We start from the raw sequence: 21,649 nt of genomic DNA on the forward strand, positions 1-21,649 counted from the left end.
TTCATTTTATTGAATTATTAAGATTTTTTAAGTCCAAGAGTAATAATACAACTATTAAAAAAAAAAACCTGGTTTTCAAAAACATACTTGAATTACCAGTTTCTAGTGCCTATAAACGGTTTCCATGTTGCTAACGTCTTGCTGCACGCTGCAGATCACAATCAATAAACTTACAAAGGCAGAAACGCAACCTCTATGGGAATTCTTGATTTTGCATATTTTTATGCTCTGGGGGTTTTATGTATGTATAGACAATTCCAAAAACTATCTAATTCCAACACTATCTGCCAAAAACTAATTCAAAATGGATTGTCAAAAATATACCACATTGGCTCAGGCTCTATACCCATTGAGAAATCTTTACTTTTCTATTCCCTACTCAGCATGTTTGAGACAGTTCAGCTCTTAAATCTTCTAAGGCCCATCATTACGACCCCTCCCTGAGAGCTCATCCATGCTGGCAATTTAACACATTCTTTCCTATGAGCTCCCCAATCACCATTTCCTTATTTCTAACTCCATGTGACTTACCACCACTCATACACTGACTTGAAACAATGATGGTTACATACAAAACTGAATTATCTCCTCCTGTCAGGTGCACTTTCCTCCCTATGTTTCTATTTCCTTTGCTATAGTGGTATTTCTGCAGTCATTCAGAGTCAAACCCAGCTGAGTGTTCCTGTATTGTATGGAGAGGGTAGTGCATATAAAATCGGATAGACCCTATTGGTTATATAATGAGTTTTGACAAGTTATTTAACTTCTCCGAGCTTTATTTGCTTGTTATTTGAATGGCTGAAAAAAATCATGAATACCCCTACTATATTCATAAGAGATACTGTTTTTGTCAGTCTTTATAGCCTGTCATCAACTCCTAGTCATCTTTCCTTCATATTAAACCCTAAATTTGGCTCTTCTCTATTTTCAATTAGTCCAATCAAATTATCAGGTTATCAGATCCTGAGAAGGCTTAACAACCTTACCTCTAGATATCTTCTGCATTTTCTTTCAAAACTTACATAATCTTATTTAATTATTAAGCACACTGACTTACTTATCTTACATATTAATCTCACTGAACCTCTAGCTCCAAAATTTACATGGACAACTCCCATTGCCTGTAATACAAATTGTTTAGAGTGGCATACCTTAATCTTACCTCACTTCTAATTACTGCCCCTCAGAGGGCTGGTAACTATGTGACTGTGGTCAAGTTACTTATCCTCTGTTTCTTTATCAAACTCTACCTCTTAAAGTGGTCAAGATGAAACAAGAATAGACTTACAACTCTGCCAGGCACACAGTATTTTCTTAGTTGGAACCAGAGTTATGCAGAACTAATGAAGCTTAACCTTCAGTGCAGTTCACTAGAACAGACCTATTGCACAGTAACAGAATGGGTCCCAGCAATTGTATCGCCATTTTTAAAGTTTTTCTTATAGAGGACCCAATAAATTACACAAGCTTCAAGACCCTTTACTTAGTAAATGTTAGCTTCTCCGAGAAGGCAGATTTTTGCTTCTCATAACATTTCCCTCACTCTTCCCAATCTAACAGAGATAAGGCAATATGCTACACACAGAAGAAGAATCAAAGGTTTCTGTTCCCAATAATCCAGCATGCAAATTTCAAGAGGAAAACAATACATTTAGAATAAGAGTCAGAACCAGTTACACATAAAATACTATGGGAACTCAAGGGAAGGAGATCTGAAATGGCTGGCAAAAAAAGAAAAGGCTTCATGGTAAGAATAGAGTTTGAGATAAACTCCAACGATGGGGGTTCCTGGGTGCCGAGGTTGGTTAAGCAGCTGTCTACGGCTCAGGTGACAATCCCAGGGTCCTGAGATAGAGCCCTGACACTGCTCTCCCCGCTCAGCAGGGGATCTGCTTCTGCTTCTCCCTCTGCCCCTCCCCCTGCTTGTGGTCTAGTGCTCTCTCTCAAACATAATCTTTTAAAAAAAACCCTCTAAAGAGGGATAGAATTTCAAACAGCTAGGTATGTGGAGAAATAGACAAGGTAAACCTTGAAGGATGGAGAGAATTCACAAGAAGCTTGACGGCATTTATTTTATCCAGGCTGTTTCTCTCAAGTCCCAGTAAGGAAGGCATGAATCTTTTCCCATCAACATCCATCCTGATATTTGTTATAACCACCTAGAATTACTGTCTATCCAGTATTTGTGAAACCTAAAGTAGCTCAGCGGGATAGCTGCCTTCGGCTCAGGTCATGATTCCCCGGCCCTGGGACTGAGCCCTGCATCAGACTCCTTGCTCAGGGGAGAATCTGCTTCTCTCTCTCTCTCTCTAACCTGGCCCCGTGTTCATTCTCTCTCTCCCTCTCTCTCTCAAACAAAACAAAATCTTAAAAAAAAAAAAAAAAAAAAAGTGATTCCATAGAAAATATGCATCATAGGTATTTCCATGTATTTTAAATTACCACACAGAAAAATAAAAAATTTGGACTGGTGTATTTCTAATATAAGTTTATGCCCTCCGCCCATTCCAAATTCATTCCATTTGGGAGGGGAAGAAACAAAACACATTAGTATTGAGACTTATCTACATTACTCAATTAAAGGGGAAAAAAAAAAAACAGTTGCTGAGTTCTAACTCTTGCATAAATTACCAGGTGAATACAAACAGATCAAAATATATATGTACTTTAAATTTTAAAACATGTTCTCAATATAAAATATGCTTTTAAAAAATATTTTATTTATTCATTTAACAGAGAGAGAGAGAGAACACTCACACAAGCAAAGGGAACAGCGGCAGACACCCCACTGAACAGGGGACCTGACTTGGGGCCTGACTCTGGACTGGACCCCCCCAGAACACTGGGATCACAACCTGGACCAAATGCAGATGCTTAACCGACTGAGCCACCCAGGCATCCTCAATATAAAATATTCTTGATTAAAAAGCTTCCAGAAATCATTATATATAATCATACATTGTTAAATTTCAGAGAAATTTCCATCATAGCCGTTAACAAAAATGCCAAAAACTATATTCCTGTTGATTCTACATATGCAGCAATATCAAAGTTATTTACCTACCATAGAAGTGATCAAAAGTATGTTTCTCAACATTTAAATATCAAGGAGATAGTTCTTCATTTTTTGTCATACTGTACCTACTATACTGCTATGCAAACAGTGAATACTCAGAGCATTGGGGACTCTTTCCACTAGTCATCCCTCAACGCCCCCAAAATAGTAATACCAAATAGATCGAAAGTTCAGCCTGTTCTGTAAAACACTTACCACCACCAGAATACTAGTTTGGAAGTCAGCTTTCATTTAATGAGATAAGTGATGAATCTACCAGAATTCAGAAGCAAAGAACAAACCTGAAATTCAACCTTACAATGTATACCTACTATACAATGTGTTAAGTACAGATAACTAAATTACAACCTACATTCAATCTAAAGAAACCCTAGGGAGCTTCACTTTACTGAAAGACTTTCACTGCAATTCCAATGATGACAATATCAAGACACATCATGATTTTTCTGACACGTAAATAAAAGTTAACACTTCCAAGTCTTAATTCTGACATTCATGTCTTACCTAAAGCCTTTTTCACCACTTTCTAAAGATAACAGAAAAACCTAGTATGAAACAATTCCACAATAAATGTCCAAATGCTTAGCGAAACTATGTCTAATGGAAGCAGGGTAGTTTCTTAATAGTCAGTGGCTGCACATGATCTTGTATCTTATGACCAGCTTTGCTGAGGGACTGGCATTTCTAAAACTTTAACAGGAAGAGAGAAGGAAGTAAAAAAGGCAATGTGGGTCTTCTCATAGCAAAAACTTTAAACGAAGAAACAAGCCCCAAACCATGTACTATCAAAAGAAAAAAATCATCCATCTTCTCTCCTAAAAAGGGCCTCATCTACTTAGTTACCTACAACTATGTGCTTTGCTAAAATTTTGAAAAAGGGTTTTAAAAATTTCAGGAAAGATAAGATGTGTTTTCCTTATTCTGGCCCTTTGCAAGATTTTTTTTTTTTAATAGTTCTCTTCTTCCTGGATTAAAGGTCGGCTTCTATTCTGACATGTCCCAAGTTACTATGAGTATTTCTCATACCTATCACGTGCCGATTCAATAGCTCTTTTCTGAGCTGGGGAAAAGGATGAGAAAAAAAGTACAAAAGTCCTCCTCGCTGAGACCTCTCACTACATCTAACTTGGCATAGTTTACCACCTCAGATTTCCGCACCATGCCCAGTTGCTCCGGCTACTGTCTACACCACCGCATCCACAGAATCTTCCAAACCTGCTCTGCATCTCCGGACTAACCTCGTTTGAGAGTTCTGATCTGCACTGCTCCCATACCCAGTCGTTCGCACACTGCTGTTGCCCAACCCGGATTCCTACAACCGGGACAGATGTCGCTGAGTCCCAAGTCACGGTGCGCATCCCACTCCCAAACTGAATCCGGGGCTGGGACACGTTTTCTCCAGTCTTCGGCCGCCACCGCCGCCGAGCCCCAGGGCAAGCGAACAGGACAGTCCCCCTCTCCCCCGCCCCCCCCACCCCCACCCTGGCACTCCTGCGGCAGTACTCAGCCCCGCACCCCGGCACATTCCGCAGCCCCCGCCCCGGGACAGTCAGTGACTCCCGTCCAACCCCACCCCATCCCCTCAGCTGCTCGCCTCGCGGCAGGTGGAGTCTGAGCAGGGGGCCTTCGGACCCGCGGGTTGCTCACCTTGCTGAGGACTCCGCAGCGCTCCACAGGCGGCCCGGACTCCGTCTCCGGATCCTCCTCGGAGCCCGATGAGTTCCAGCTCTGGTTATCCGACATGGAGGCGCGACAGCCGATCAGGAGACCGGCCCCCGCTCCCTGAGCTGCGCCGGAGGAAGCGCCCAGTACCCGGGGTGAAGGGCCGGGGGATGGCGAAGGGAAGAATGCCCGCTCCGGCTTGGGGGGGAGCTGGAGGAGGGACGAAGTCTGGCCGCTGCGCCGCCGTCGCCGCGCCTGACACCGAGCGGACCGGGGAAGGAGGACAAGCGGCGAAGGAAGCCTGCCCTTCCAGCCGTCAGCCGCCGCCGTTGCCGTGACCCCTGCGCTGCGCCCGGCGCCACCACCCGAACTCAGCCTCTTCGATGCCAACCTCAAACAGAAAAGGAAAAGGAAAGAAGAAGGGAAGAGAAAATCCAGCTGCAGAAACCCGGGTCCACTCACACCTCCGCTACCGCCGCCATCTTCCTGCCTGGCCCACTATTTACCCTCCCCTCCCCTTTCCCCTCCCCTTCGTCCTCCCATTCTCCCCCTGCTCCCCGCCCCGTCCCCCTCCCAACGTCTGACGAAGCACGCCGAGGGCTAGAGGTCCCCTCCCGCACCCTACCTCCGGTTCTCCCGGACGACGCAGAGTGGAATGGTGGGAGGAGCAGAGAAAGGAGGAGGGATGGAGTCCCCGTTCTGTTGCATTCTGGGAAGGTCGCTGCTCCGTCAATCGCGCGGCCTCCTGGGAGTTGTAGTCGGGATCCTGAGGCAACCGGTGAGTGATCCGTGCCGGGAAGGCTGTCGCTTTAGGGACGAGTCAGGTGGTAGGTGGGCTTCGTTTGATAGTTGTGTGATTCGTCCCCTCGGCCACCCTTCTAACTCTGCCTAGCGTGTTTATGACGAACCTGCGGACCTTGCGGGCCCGGACGTGAGATAACTCTGCTGAGGATGCCGGGCCTGCCTTCCACGGCTGTTTCCTGAAAGCCCGGGAGCATCTTGCTGCTTTCCAGGGTGGGAATGTACTGGCGTTTCTGCCTCAACCGCGGGCCAGTGGTTTGCACCCTCTCTAGTGAAAATGGGGTTTCTGTCCGCCAAATCCCTTCTGCAAATGAAAAGGTCTTTTTATCTCGCTCATTAGAAGTTGAACTTCAAACTTGAGCTTTCCCGCGTTTGGAGGAAGAATTCTCAGTCCCTTCTCACCAAAGCAATCACTTCTATTGTTGGATTTAGTGTTCATTTTGTTGATAGTACTTTTGAAGATGTCAGAGAATAAATAACGTTTGAAGAATTTTTAAAGTAAAATGAGAATGTGAAATGGTAGACTGGAGTTTATTCTAAGTTGTAGATGAGTACCTTCCCGAAAGCCGGGTTAACCATCTCTACGGACCTGTGTCTCTGAGAAATAGGAAAGGTTGTGGAGTAGAAACTTCATTGCGTAAGAAAAACCAAAATGCAATAGTCTTACTGAATAGTAAGAGATTAGGAAATAGGAGGCTGTCTATAAGACTAGAATTAGTAGAAAGAATGACCAATAGAAGAGCTAATGGAACTTTGTCTATTTTTGCATAAATTATTGGGATAATTTTTATTGTGAGATCTTTAATTTTTAACTTCAGTTCTTTCTCCTCTCGTTTGCTACTTTTACATCTTGTCAATTTCCTAATAATTGCCAACAACAAAATTCATTATTAAAGGTTAGAAAGGGTACCTATGTACTGTAGTACCTGGAGAATAGGAGTGAAATTTTGAGTATAAGGGAAAAGGCACAATGGCCAGAAATAACTCTGGTAGCCATGGAGGTCAATTTAACTGGGATTTTCAGGGAAAAAAAAAAAAACAAAACAAAACAGAATGACGGGAATGTCTCTGAGAAGTACCTACGATATCTTTTCGTTCCCTTAAATTGATGCTTATTCATGCTGAATTTGTTGTAAATAGGTTACAGATCATTTTTCCATTGTGAAATCAAGTAGTAATTCATAATAGAAAGCCATTCAGATGAATAAACTTGAGATAATGCTTTTGAAAATACTTTGACAACATGTTAACACATAATCCCAAGGTTGTCATTCAAAAGAGAAAACAGAAGAAACCCACTTGTGCATATTTTCCTCTTTATTGAATTACTAAATTATATCTTTAGAATTTTGAGTAGTGTAACAATTTTTACTTTCCCTTTGGTTATCTAATATGATTGGATGTAATATTTGATTCTTTTGAGCTCTTGGTTTTAAAAGGACCTTAGTCTTAAGGAAATGATTGTGAATTGTTGAGAAATCCACTTCATAATGTGACTTTAGAATCATGGGAGCATAGTATATGTTTATATTAAAATTGAACTTTCCATTGTCTTTTACGCATTTCTAAATTGTATGTGGTTGCAACCACCAGCACTTACATCTCTGAGGTTCCCACCTAGCAGGAAATTGCTTCACTGTAGCCGTCTGTTTCTAGCTATAGGGTTGAGGGAGAAGGCATTCTGAGAAAAAAATCATTTAACATACATGAAGATCCCATGATAAATGTTGAAATGAATATATTAGACAGTATATATTATTTTGCTCCCTAGAATGTGAGTCCCATGGAGGCAAGAATTTAAATTTTTTTCATCCATTTTTTTCATAACTTTTTTCTATCCTTAGTCCCTAGAATAGTGCTCAGCACATAGAAGGCATTCAATCTAATTGGTATTATATTTCTTTCAATTAATAATTTAATGAACATATAATTTGCAAGATACTTTGCTGATGACTGGGTGATTTTAAGATACTAAAAAGTTAAAAGGGGGCCATAGGGAGCTCTGCCTTGCAGGAGATTATAACAGAAAACAAGGTAAGCAAAGTACAAATGTTACTTTAATAGCTGAGCTAGTGTTTGAAAGAAGGTAACCTTTATTCCTACCACTTGACAGTGACAAACCCTGTTCTCTAACCCTCTTATCTAATCCTCCTCCTGGATCTTTGTAGGCCACTTGCCCCAGGTCTTTTCAGTTAAAAACAATGGCTACTTAGAATTCTAAAGAAGAAAGGATTGTCCTTGTTTGCTTATCTTTCCACCAAGTTATAAAAACTATTCAAAATAATATAACTTAGTAGATTTTTATGACTTGCTACTGTGTTTATAACATTCATCGTGTCCCCTAAATGAAGTTCAGAAATTTAAAAAATGTAAAAGCTTCTCTTAAAGCCTCTCTGCCTTTTCCAATTTAACCATAACTACGTGTCCTCTTAAATGCTTTGTTTCCCCTGTTTTAAATACTAACTGATGATACTGGTTTCTCTTCAATGTTCCTGTGAGACCTGTTCAAGAACTGCCACTATGGTGATTCATGTGAGTTCAGAGTGAGCAAGCAGATAGTCCCTGGGTGTGAATCTTAGCTGGCTTCATCCTTAATAATCACATGAATTTGAATGTGTATTTAATAAATACTAACTTAATAAATAACTATTAGTTAACCAATAAATAACATTATTAGCTTTTTATTATCTATATCCCAAATGCCATGCTGTTAAATGCATTTGTAAATGAATATTTGTGTAAGTATATCAAAATGGATATTCATTTGTATGGTGGTGAATGCATCTATGTTCATGTCTGAACATGTAAACACTAGTTTCAGAAATGTAAAGGACTACAAGAAACTCATATGTTTTCATCTTTTGTGATGTTATAAGGAATTATTGAAAATACCCTTACAAGTGTATTCACAAAACTGGATATAGTATAGTGTGTAAAGTGGATACAGGAATATCGAGTATTCCTCGATACCTTGATTGCTCCCCTTAGTATCTTAATCTTTTGTGTTGGTGCAGAAAAAAAAAAAAAGATTGTATTTTACTTATACATGATCAACATTTGGCATGCTTATCTTCCAAATAAATGGTTTTCAGTTAAACTTAGATCTTAACAGGTATATTCATATTTAGTGTAAGCAACCCAAGTGTACTAGTCTATGAATGAACTTTAAAGGATTGTCAACTTTCTAAAAGAAAAAGGTAAGTGATTCAGCCAGCAAAATCAAGTGTATTCAATAAATTTAAAAAAAATTTAATTACAAAAAGAAAATATCAAGTGTATTCAAGAATAGCAGAGGAATTGCAATTTGGGACAAGCAAACCTTGGTGAACCAAGGGCAAATCCAGAGAACCGAGGAGAGCTTCAATTTATAGAGGAAAGGTGGAAGTCTGGAGGGGTTATTTTGAACAAAAGTTCATTGGAAGAAAATGATAGTTGGAAGTGGTGGTGGCCTCTCATTGGCTGCAGGAAAGGGCAGCTTGCTATTAGCACCAAAAGGCCATCTTCCTTCTTCCTTCTGGACTGTTCAAGTTATGATGAGTGGTCAGTTTTTGAGAGCCCTCTCTTCATGGTTTTCCAACTCCAATTTTACTTGAGGTTTCCTTAACATATTTTCACATTTCCACCCTTTGATAAAGATCTTTCTTTAAAAGCAGTGCTGATCACGAGTTGGGTCATCTGTTCCTTATTAGAATAATTTTTGTCCCTCTGTGCCAGGAAGGGCCTTTCTAGGTGTCATGTCCCACATTGGAGGGAAGTGCACAGATTGGAAACTGTTAAGGCAGCATTTGAGTAAGGAGAGGGTAGGATGGAGAACTCTTCAGGCATTTCCCATCTAAAGTCTTTATTTTACTGAAATTTTAAATATTGGAGATCCCCTCTAGAGTACACCAAAGTTTCTACAAAGGTTTGATAGGTAACAGGTATAAAACCTAAAAATAATACTAAGTAAGTTGGGAAGAATAATGACCTCCGTTTGTGTATTCTAAATCAGCCCAAACCTGAAGACAACCAGCTAACAAGATCAAAGGACCATAGACAGGTAGAATTTTTTGTAGTCAGTATGCTTGCTCTCTGGGGTTTTCTACTTCTCCAGAGGAATTTATCTATATGCAACAGGTGGTATTTGCTGTTGCATAAACATCTTGTTCAGCAAGTAGGTAATCAAGGGCTATGTGATTATCCAAAACAACTTTAATGAGACATGTGATCATTGTTGACCTACTATTGCCTTAGTGCTGGAATCAGCAAGTTTTCCCAATCCCAGAGAGAGATTCCTAATCATTCATTCCCTGGCATGAACACCCACCAATGGGATAAGCGCCCTTATGATGGAGGCAAATCCGAGTAATGTATAACTCCTGGGAGTTCCCATTTAAGGCAGCAATGAAGGTTTTATGCAGAAGACCAATGGGAGGAAGAGTAAAAGGCTTCAGATTTATTGTGGATGTCCATGGGCTAAGTATTGGCCTCCAGTCTGACAGCTGTGTAAACATTGGGCAATGAATGGCCCACTTGCCACAGGCAGATAAAACCAGGTTGTGCATGCAAGACTCCTGTGAGAGTTTGATTAATAGTGCTGTTAGTTGGGATTATTCAGTTGGCCCTTTGAACCAAGTGTCAGCAGTGTTTGGGGAATAATTAGGGAGAAACTATCCTGTTCTGTGGACTTTATTCTTGAAGGGTATATAGAGGGGGCTTGTTTTATTACAAGGGAGCTGACGTAGTAAACAGGAAACCGTATAGGCAGAATAAATATGGTTAGTTGCTCTGAGAGTTATGATAGGGGAGAGCTCAAAGAAAAGTACAGGAAAACCTGGTTGTAGAAGTTTGACTCTGTAAGAAATATCTGGAGAGATGTGGGTAGGGTTGGTGGTCATGGAGATGAAGGAAGATTTTGCTATGGGGAAGACTAAAGGGTTGCAACTCCTGTAGACAGATCCAACAATCAGAAAGGTTTCCCCTTTTTTCAAGAGATTGGGAAATTCTAATGAGGGCATATGTCTCTCCAGGATAGACAAGGAGAAAATGAGGTGAGAAAATGCAGAAAGAAGAGAATAAACAGGCCTGATCCTGTCATCTTGGGGAGGCTGTCTGCTTCAGTGTCCTATGTTTCATTTCCTAGAAATCTTCAATTTAAGGTCAGCTGTTGATGTGCAGGTCCAGTCAGGGTTTGGAGCTTTCTTTAGATGAGACACATGAATCTGGAAGTCAACTCTTGGAGTTTAGTGGCCCAAGGATGGCCCATAACACTTGATAAGGGCCTTTCCAGTGAGCTTGAAAAGAACCTTTTTGGCGATGTCTTTTCCAAGAAATGAAATCCGCAGGTTGCAGCGCATGGTGTTGCAGGACTTCATCTCCCAGGAGTGTGCTGTGGGAAGATTGCCCTCCTAGAGCATGATTATTTTTGAGGGATGTAATTCGGTCTTTGCAATACTGAAATATATCTTCTTTTATTACGTGTGGGTCTGAAGGAAGCTAGAGATACAGAGCACTCAGTAATTATTTCAAAGGGTGAGAGTTTATGAGTTCTGAAGGGGTGGATCTGAGATTTAGTACCATCAGCGATACTTTTGGCCGAGGGAATTGGACGATTTCCACAAATTTTGCCAGTTGAATTTTGATGATGCTTTTCGTTGGTTTGACTAGTTCTAAACACTGAGGATGGTAACAATGAAAATGCTGTAGAAGTGGCCAAACAGCTCAGACTTTCTGTAATATTTGACCAGCAAAATGGGTTCCTCAGTCACTGTGGAGCTCAGGAGGGGTTCCTTCCATAGGGATGACTTTTTTCCAATGGGATTTTAGCTATTGAAGAAGAAGTAGCTTATCTATGTGGAAAGGATTCAAACTAGAGGGAAAACATACAAATCATTAACGAAACATATTTGTATTCATGAGATAGACGTATCTGAAGAGAGACCATTTAGAAGACCTCAAATAGTCCTTTGGGCAATTTATAGTGCCCAGGGGCAGTGTGAACAGGTTTCTTGAATTGTTTTTTGGTGAGGCCCACTTGCTATTACTGGACAAAGGGGAAACCTTCTTCCAGCTGGACTATGCAACCTTTCACAAGTGGTACGTGCATGATAGTCCTCCCTTCATGGCTTCCTTAACACATTTTCAGAGGATCTATCAGATTTTTTGAGTAACAGAACAAATTTTTGCACTTGGTGAAAAAAAAAAAAAGACCAAAAACTGGTCATAAAATCTGGTTGAATAAAAACCTTGTAGTTAATCTCACCAGATTATGTGCATTCTTTACATATGGTTGGTCCCCACAGCCAGACAGCCATGAAATTTCTCTCTTCTTCCTACATATGCTTTACTGGTTTCTTTCTCCTCATCTCTCCCTTTCCCCTGCATTACTATTGTTTATATGTATTGTATATAACTATCGCCTGTTAATATTTTCCCTCTTGTATTCCTTGCCTACCATAGCAGTCATTGACAGCAGTGATGGGACAAACAGAGGAAGGAGTAGGTGAGAAATAGTGAGAAGGTGGGAGAAAAATAATCTGTAATGGAACCTCCCATTCTGTTTTAATTGACTCATAGGAATAGAGAAGGGAAGCTTATGTTATTGCTATTCTTAATTCTTACTTCAATCCTGTTTCCTGCCTCAGTATCCCAAGAGCCCCCTAATCCTTTCACATTTTTCAGGCCGGTGTGATTGTTCTTTTCTTCCTGGTCTCAAATCTAGGCTTGATGTCTTCTTCCTATATCTTAATGTCATATTTTTGTTTTCCTCCAAGGGGAATAATTATGATTCTAAATGATGAGTAGCATTAAGTTAGGTTATTCCTGTTATGGAGATGGAGATTTAAGTAGGCACTGCCAATAATTGCTTTCCTTGCTTTCTTTTTTCTTTCTTCTGTTTTCTAACCACCCACACTCCATTTGGATCAAAACACTTTTATTAACATCAATTATTATTTTATTATGTTCATACTGCTAGGTCTTATTCTGTTACTCTGATTCCTAAGGTGACTTTGCATATATCTCTTGGATTCCCTTGTGTATTGATTTTTAACATTTTTAACTCAAGGACAACTGTATGGGGTGTAGGGAGGAACTCATTGATACCTTATTGCACTGCATGTTGCTACTTAGGAAAATGTCACATCCCATAGAATGTTCTAACATTTGGCAGTAAGACAGTGATTTTAGAGACAGAATTTATAGAGCTACCTTTTTTTTTTTTTTTTAATCTTGTTTCTTCTTGTATAGAGGAGGGCCAAGCCAGGCATGTTCTAAGCAGAAAAATTCTTTCTTACTATTGAATAAAATTGAAATTGTATTCCATTATCTTTTATTTATATCTGTTTGTTGTTGTGGGATAAAAAACTTGTCAGGAGTGGTTAGTATTTCATAGATTTCACTATAACAGTAAAAAATCTTTAGTCTAAAAAGTACACAGTACACATTCATAATAGATGAACAGTGCTATTAATACCCACTCTCTGCATGTACACTTTCTTTCTGTTTTTAACCCTCAAGCTTTTGAGTCTCTAAATTTTAACCTCTTTAACTTACATTGAGAAATTCGCTTTTCAATATGTTGAAATCCTACTGTATAAGCAGTGTGGTATTTTTAAATATTGGTAGGATCCTCATAATGGTTAGTTTGTAAATGTGTTTTGCTTCCTGTTTTTCTCCCCAGCCCTTTCATTGTTTCACTTTTACTGTAATTTCAGATCCTCTTCTCCTTAGTCAAGTAAGCTGAGAAATACTGTTACAGAACTATACATGTTGTTATGGTGATACAGTTTATGAATATACAGTTTATGTTCATCCTCATTTAAGGTATTTATTAAGACTTCCTATGTGATTGTCCTGTAGGGTGCTATAAAAATAGGAGATCTATACCACATATTTCATAGATTCATTGCTATCTAGCATTGTACTGTCTAGGAATACGGGTAATAATTAAGTGTGTAATGATATTGATATGTTTTTAACAGAGCCAGTATTATTAAAGAACAAGTAAAGATTTAAATTGCCTGTCACATAGTAAGTGTTCAGTAAATATCTAAGGAGGAATAGAGTAAGTTTATGTGGTTGGTGATTAAAGAGAAGCTGTAGGGGCGCCCGGGTGGCTCAGTGGGTTAAAGCCTCTGTCTTTGGCTCAGGTCATGATCCCAGGGTCCTGGGATGGAGCCCCACATCGGGCTTTCTGCTCAGCAAGGAGCCTGCTTCCTCTCTCTCTCTCTCTGCCTGCCTCTCTGCCTACTCCTGATCTCTATCTGTCAAATAAATAAATAAAATATTTAAAAATAAATAAATAAAGAGAAGCTGTAGGAACTGCAATTAACAAGGCTCAGGAGAAAAAATTACTAACAGGTTAAAACTAATGAGAGACTAAAGAACCAAATTCCAGCATGGCTTTTTGTAAGGAGTAAGTATCATTTGTTAAGAACCTACTCAATATTAGACATTGCTTTAGGTTTATTATGTTTGGTGTTCATGTGTCACAAAAATCCTGCAAAATAGACATCCTTATTTACATATAAAGAAACTAATGCTCAGAGAAGTTAACTGAGTTGCCCAAAGTCGTAGCTAATTAATAGTCTAGTTAGGACTTTGAAACTCAGAGACTTATAATATGTACTTTCAATATATATAAAATTGATTTTAGACTCAAAAAACAAAAGCAAAGACAACTATTATCCTGAAATGATTAAACATTTGAGAATCTGTTAGAGCCTGATTACATTCTGGATATGTTGCGTAGTTTCTCTTTAGTTTGAAGTTTTTCTTTTGAAAAAAATTCATCCACATACATTTTTAAGCTGCAGTAGTATATTATAGAGACAGTTTACAGGGCTTATCTGTGATAACTAAAGGGGTGTGCTAGCAAGTCTGTTTTAATTATCTATAGATAATTTAAGTGATTTCTTTTGCAATTATTCTTTTATCTAATGTTGATAAAGGAATTATGTATTGATTTAACTCTTAGTATAAGAGTATTTCTCAGAAAAAAATAGTCATTTGTATCTATCATTTTATTTTTTATATTTTTGAGTAATTTTATGGATAATCTTGAGAAGTAACAAAGAGATGGTGAACAACAACTTCATTAGGGATTGCAATAAAAATTGAGTCTTAGTAAACAAATTTTTATTCTGTATTTTTCTAAAAAGAGTAATGAATGTCCTTTGAAAGCGAGTGGCTACTCATCAATTTTTATGCATGATCCTGGATCTTTCCATCTTATAAATAAAGATTCCAGGTATAATATGCATCTTTAATAGATTCTTTATCTTGGGCTTATAACATCAAAATGCAGTAATATTGAAAACTTTGACGTCTCATAATCTTGTTAAAGAGAAGACATCTATTTTCTTTCCTCCATAATTATAAAATATTTTCACTCTTATATTTTAAACACCCTTAGAAATACAAGTCCAATAAGGTTTTCATTTCTACATCATCTATTTCCTTCCTTTCCCCTTTATATACACATCTGCCTTAGACGTTTGCTGACTTACAAGCCATATTAAGTAACTTTTAGTGCATAAATATCATAAACTGTCATATGTCCTGTTAACAAAATGGGATGTTCCAAGTTCTTGTTGCAAAATACTCTGTGATGAATTCCTTCCTGTTGAATGACTAACTGGATGGGAATGCCATATTTGCTTTTCTTACAAATTCATTGTTTACTCATTGATTCTTAAATTTGAGAAGATATCTATTTGAGTCATCTGAAAATTCATACTCTGAGATTTTGTTTTTAAGATCAACTTCACCATCATTATGGTCAAGAGTGCGATTAGTTTCTTTACATTCATCTTCCTATTTGTCTAATAATTATGAAACTCTTCTGTCAGTTTTCTTATCTTTGTCAGTATGGACAGAAAGTGAAAAATTCAGAACTTTCAACTATGTTTAGCTTTCATTAAAAACTTTCATCATTGAAAGCTACCAAAACCCAACCCCTTGCAAAAATAGTGTATAATAGTGTATATTATCTATATTTTTCTTATACTTTTCCTTCAAAGATGTAATCCTGTGGGCAACACAATTAGAAAACTGAAGGATGATATAATAGTGATAATTTATTTCACTGCCAGGTCATCTTTCTGATGATTCTATTATTTTACTTTCTTATGATTTTATCTTTTAGCATAAATGATTAATAATTCCTAGGATAATGAAATAGCAAAATATTCAAGATATAGGAAAGTAAGTTCCCTAAGATACCATAATGTATCTTTCATTTATAAAGGGATTGCTATAATGTATCTTCAATCTGTAAGAATCAAATCCATATAGAAATTACAAGATAGAGTGAATTTTATTCTGTTAAAAATTTAATATTTTGTTCATTGGAAGGTTTCTAAGAAAAAATAAGGTATGAAATATCTGTGCTTACAATAAAGTTGCTTGAAGAAGAAACTAAAACTAAAACTGAGTCTAATAGATTCTTTTAAACCAAAGGTTAATTAACTATGTTCCTTAATCTTTTTTTTTATAACCAGCCACAAACTAGTTTGTATTTCCTTCTCCTATCTCAAGTAAAAGGATTAGCCATTTTAATTCCAAGATAATAATAATTTGACCAAATAAAGCATTCATCCTAAAGATTCCAAAGTACTTGATTAAAGATGAAAGTAATTTATTTTTAATTTATCTTTATAGAATTTAATTTAATTTAATTATCTTTATCTTTAATTTATCTTTATATAATCCAGTGAAATATTTGCATTCAAAATAGATGTATAAAAAATCTTTTATAAAGTATTTAATATTTGCCCATTGAGAATAGTTAATGATAAAATATTGACAGAAGTTTTAGTTTTTTGCAAAGGAAAAGCATGGCAATCATGGGATCCCACTGTAGCAAGCATTTCATAGTAGAACCACACTGTATAAATCATGATCTGAGAGAATTATCAAAAACCAAAGTGAAGTCAAAGGGATTGGTGCCCTACATGTAGAAATATTTTCTTTTGCCCTCAAGCAGACATGTGAAAAATCTATGAAAAAATGCTAATAAATTCCAGAGATGAAGGTCTTTTCTAAAAAAAACTTTGCTTCTTTCTAGTGATTATTGTTAGTTTTTTATGGGGTGAAACCCTAACTATTTTGTGATTAAGATTAATATATGATACTGCAGACGGAAGTTTAACAGGTGCATAATTTATTTATTTATTTATTTATTTATTTTTAAGATTTTATTTATTTATTTGAGAGAGAATGAGTGAGAGAGAGCATGAGAGAGGAGAAGGTCAGAGGGAGAAGCAGACTCCCCAAGGAGCTGGGAGCCCGATGCGGGACTCGATCCTGGAAGTCCGGGATCATGACCTGAGCCGAAGGCAGTCGCTCAACCAACTGAGCCACCCAGGCGCCCAACAGGTGCATAATTTAAACAGATTTTGTTATTCACATTCTTGACAAAAGGGTCAGGATATTTTTAAGGCTCAGGAAGTGTTTTTTCTCTTCCTCCCTGAGGGTAATTTTGGGGGAAAATGTAAATGTATGCAATATGAGATAGGAGAGGTTGAGAAGAGCACTGCGGCTGTATGTCCAGGACAGAGAAAACTTTCATATCTTTAAAAGGACAGATGAAGAGGAAGTAGAAGTAAGGGAAGGTGTTCATGGAAAATACAGGAACCTGGAGTAGCTCTTTCTTTTGGGGAGGAGGGATTGTGCCTGGGTACATCATAGCCAAACTGAGGAAAACCAAAAATGAAGAGAAAAACTTGAAAACGGTCAGAAAGAAATGACACATCACACACAGGGAACAACAGTATGAACTATCATGATCTTAACAAATTATGGAGGCTAGAAAACAGTGGAGCAACATCTTTAAACTACTGAAAGAAAGAAAAAAAAGCCTGTCAAATTTATGTCTGATGAAAGTATCTTTCAATAATAAAAAAAATAAAATAAACCTGCTGGCATCTTCATTATATATTTAGCATACTGATTAAGGAATGTGGGCTCTGGAGCCAGAATCTTCGATTTTAATTTCAGCTTGGACACCTCTGGTGATCCTCGGTGAATTACATAAATTCTTTAAGATTCAATTTCCTTATGTATTTTACCAATATATACTTTAGTGAGATAATATCTAAATTAGTGAGTAATCATGAGAGAATGCTTTTTAAACACTTAGTACCTGCTTAACATAAGGAAGTTGTTTGAAAATGTTATCATTTATTTATGTTTTTTAACAATGTGGCCAACCTTTATGGAATTTCATGCTTTTTATTTGCATCTTCCTCACCCCCCCCAGCTTTAGAGAGGTTGGATATATATTGAAAAAGGAAGAAACCACTGACAGTATTGTAAACAAGAAATCACTTCTGCTGCTACTTTGACTTGTACAGAGACCAGATTTAGGAAGTTTTCATTTTCAGAGAAGATTCATTCATTCTTTCTTTCTCTCTTTCTTTCTTTCTTTCAAGATTTTGTTTATTCAAAAGATTTTATTTATTTATTTGACAGAGAGAGGGAAAGCACAATCAAGGGGAGTTGCAGGGAGAGGGAGAGGGAGAAGCAGGCTCCTTGCTGAGCAGGAAGCCCATTGTGGGGCTCGATCCCAGGACCCCAGGATCATGACCTGAGCTGAAGGCAGCCACTTAACTGACTGAGCCACTTAGGCTCCCCAGAAAATTCTTTTTTTTTTTTTTTTGAATAATTTTTTCCCTTTGTTTTATGTTGGCTTTAGGCAGAAATTAATTTTTATTGGCATTATTACATAAGACAGTCCCTGGTAGAAGTGAACTCTTTGTTTTAGATGCCATGAGTATTGAATATATTACCCTTTGGATCACTAGAAAGGTCTGTAGTTGGTTCCCGAATACATTTTAGTACAGTCTGAACGGACATCATATTTTAATAATTTTATTTTCGTTTCCTCGTCATTATTTCATATTCTTCATTTAGAGACTTCTTAGGCTTTTAGAGAGTTTTCAAAATCATGATATCATCTAAAAATAAGGTTAGGCCATAAATTTTGTTTTATATTACAGTAATAAATGATTTTATCTATTATTTATACCACCTTCACATTCCTTGAAATCTACAAAAAAAAAACCCACTGTTCCTTCTTTTTTGATAAGATTTCAGTAATTTTTTTATTTTACCTTCTTTGTATTTATCATGTAATGGCTAAGCATGAGGGTTTTGAAGTTGGGCCTAAAATACAGTCTCAAATTCACCAATTATTAATTTATTTAAGGTACATCTAAGTCTTCACACCATCGTTTCCTCATCTCTTAGAAAAATTAAATAGAATTATACACGTAAAACACTGTAAGATCCAAATGTTACTTTCTATAGTTACTGCATTTAAAAAAACTTCACTGAGGTATTACCATTAATTTTATTATTTTCTGTATATTAATTTACCCATCGTTCATTCATTCAATATTTATTTATTAAGTAACAAGCTCAGTGGCCTAGCACTATACCAGGTATTGCCCTCTTGAAATTTATATTTTAGCTTTATTAAGTACTACAAAAAAAAACCTTGCCTTTTTTTTCTTGTACCTACTCTAGCAGAAAAATGTATTTGGCATAGAAGTTATTCAGTTGATTAGTTTACTAGTATATGTAAAATTTTCACCTTCATTCAAACAACAATATTACTAATTTTTAGGATACAACTGTTTTCTAGCAGTGTTACTCAAACTTTGGTCTGTGTACAGTGCTGATCCATAAAGAGATAATTACAGAATTTAAAAGTAAGCTATAAATTTATTATCTAACAGTTTTAGTAGATCAAGGATCCCAGCATGGCTTAACTGGGTGTCTCTGGATCATGAGGTTGCAGTCAAGTTGTTATCTATGGCTGCAGTTTCATCTGAAGACTGGACTGGAAGAGGATCTGCTTCCAAACGCATTCACACGGACCTTCTGTCAGGCTGCCTCACGGAGCAGCTGGTTACCCCAGAGTGAGTAATCCAAGTTGAGAATGAGAACATCTAAGATGGAAGTCACCACCTTCTTTTATAACCCATTTTCTTGTGTGACATCCCGTCATCCTGCTTCTGCTTCTATTTGTAAGAAGTGTTTCACTTAATTACATATTATGGTATTCATTTGTTGTAACTTTTTCTTCATTTTCTTACCATCTATGAAGTATTTTTAAAGGTAATTATTTTAGTAGTATTAAGAAATGCATATTTCATTTGTATGGGACACCTGGGTGGTTTAATTCGTTAAGCATCTGCCTTAAACTCAGGTCATGATCTCGGGGTCCTGGGATTGAGCCCTGCGTTGAGCTCCAGCTCTGAGTTAGGCTCCCTATTTAATAGGGAGCCTGCTTCTCCCTCTGCCTCTACCGCTCCTCCGGCTTGTGTTGTCTTGCTCACTCAGTCTTTCTTTCAAATAAATAAGTTGTTTGTTTGTTTTTTTAAAGAAATGCATAGGGGCGCCTGGGTGGCTCAGTGGGTTAAAGCCTCTGCCTTCAGCTCAGGTCATGATCTCAGGGTCCTGGGATCTAGCCCTGTATCCGGCTCTCTGCTCAGCAGGGAGCCTGCTTCCCCTCTCTCTCTCTGCCTGTCTCTCTGCCTACTTGTGATCTCTCTCTGTCAAATAAATAAAATCTTAAAAAAAAATAAATAAATATAAATGCATATTTCATTTGTGGGTTAAATTATGTTTCTTAAAATATTTGGCAGTATAGAAATGAATAATTCTTTTCTTTAAGATTTTATTTATTTGAGAGAGAAAGACAGAGATAGTGACAGAGAGTACAAATGGGGAGGAGAGGGAGAAGCAGACTCCCCGCTGAGCAGGGAGGCCCAAACGCATTAGGTAAGTGGTTTTGGCAAAAGTATTAACTTAAGAGGTCTTGCAAATATGCTAGAGCCATTATGGTTTAAAATTCTGAAATCTGAGAAATTCAAGCTCTTACCTTTGATAATGTTGAATATTTTAATCTTTTAAAAATTGTAATCATATAATGAGAAGCCAGATTTTAAAGCCCAAAACTAGGTTGCTATTATTCTTAGCTTCAGGTCTTTGAGTAAAGGAGGTAACAAGCTATATGGTTGTAATCTCTGCTGAAATAAATGGATTTCAGCATCTACTATGACTCCTCACCCTTTGAGGTCTGGTTGGGAAGAGAAAAATATTTCCAACAATTACTAGATTGGAAATTTTTTTAAAAAAATTTCCAGAAGGAAACTACGGCATGGAATTCATTTTCCTTTTTTATTTATTTTATTATTTTTTAAAAGATTTTATTTATTTATTTGACAGAGACACAGCGAGAGAGGGAACATAAGCAGGAGGAGTGGAGAGGGAGAAGCAGGCTTCCTGCTAAGCAGGGAGCCTGATGTGGGGCTTGATCCCAGGATCCCAGGACCATGACCTGAGCCAAAGGCAGATGTTTAATGACTGAGCCACCCAGGCGCCCCCATTTTCCTTTTTTTAAATAAAATTATGGTGTCCTCCAGAGGTAGAGATTTATCTTGCTTACCTGTGAGATTATATACATAACACAAGTACATTTTTAGTTAAGGGATTAGATTAAGGGATTAAAATTTCTGTTAATATAAACATTTAGCATATATTTACATTTTAAAAATATACATGTTCTAAAGTAGAGTTCTAGAGATTATTTTGAGAATATTCTAGATATAATTTAAACTCTTACTCTGATGGGTACCTGGGTGGCTTAGTTGGTTTAGCATCTGACTCTTGGTTTCAGCTCAGACCATGATCTCAGGGTTCTGAGTTGGAGTCCTGCCTTGGGCTCCACACTTTGCTTGAGAATTCTCTCCCTCTACCCCTCTTCTTGCCTATGTACGTACTCTCTCTCTCTCAAATGAATAAATAAATCTTCAAAAATAAATAAATTTAAAAAATAAACTCCTATGGTAGACTAATTAGAGCTATAGGAAACCTAAGAAATCAGTAGTACTGGATCATGAAATAATATCATGAACAATATCAAGAAAACACTAGAACAGTGTAGCAGAGGGATAATTGAAAGCATCATTTCCAGGATAAGAAAATAAAATAATATCATGTACAACTTTGTTATTAAATATTATGCTTCCAATAATGTAGGATGTAGTATAGTGATAAATATTATAATAGCTCAATTTCCTGTTAGTCGTATAACCCCACCTATTATCCCAGCTTCATATG

The 21,649-nt window shown here is 37.5% G+C and overlaps 2 protein-coding genes across 3 annotated transcripts in view; one reads left to right on the forward strand and one right to left on the reverse strand.

Moving 5' to 3' along the window:
* LOC111148332 (collagen type IV alpha 3 binding protein) overlaps positions 1 to 5,124 on the reverse strand; it is a 132,438-nt gene extending 127,314 nt beyond the window's left edge. Inside the window, exon 1 of one of the 2 annotated variants that reach the window (XM_022504839.1) lies at positions 4,724 to 5,124. In XM_022504839.1, coding sequence (XP_022360547.1) covers positions 4,724 to 4,819 — 96 coding nt within the window. In that variant the 5' untranslated portion in view covers positions 4,820 to 5,124. The remainder of the gene's footprint in view (positions 1 to 4,723) is intronic. The other variant, XM_022504838.1, reaches the window with a different exon arrangement.
* Positions 5,125 to 5,388: 264 nt separating this feature from the next.
* The window catches only part of LOC111148313 (DNA polymerase kappa), a 66,407-nt gene continuing 50,146 nt past the window's right edge, over positions 5,389 to 21,649 (forward strand). Inside the window, exon 1 of the mRNA XM_022504812.1 lies at positions 5,389 to 5,516. The gene's annotated coding sequence lies outside the window, so the exon portion shown is untranslated. The remainder of the gene's footprint in view (positions 5,517 to 21,649) is intronic.

This window comes from Enhydra lutris, unplaced genomic scaffold, assembly GCF_002288905.1.
Source record: "Enhydra lutris kenyoni isolate GAN:26980312 unplaced genomic scaffold, ASM228890v2 scaffoldscaffold19, whole genome shotgun sequence".
Taxonomy (NCBI): Eukaryota; Metazoa; Chordata; class Mammalia; order Carnivora; family Mustelidae; genus Enhydra; species Enhydra lutris.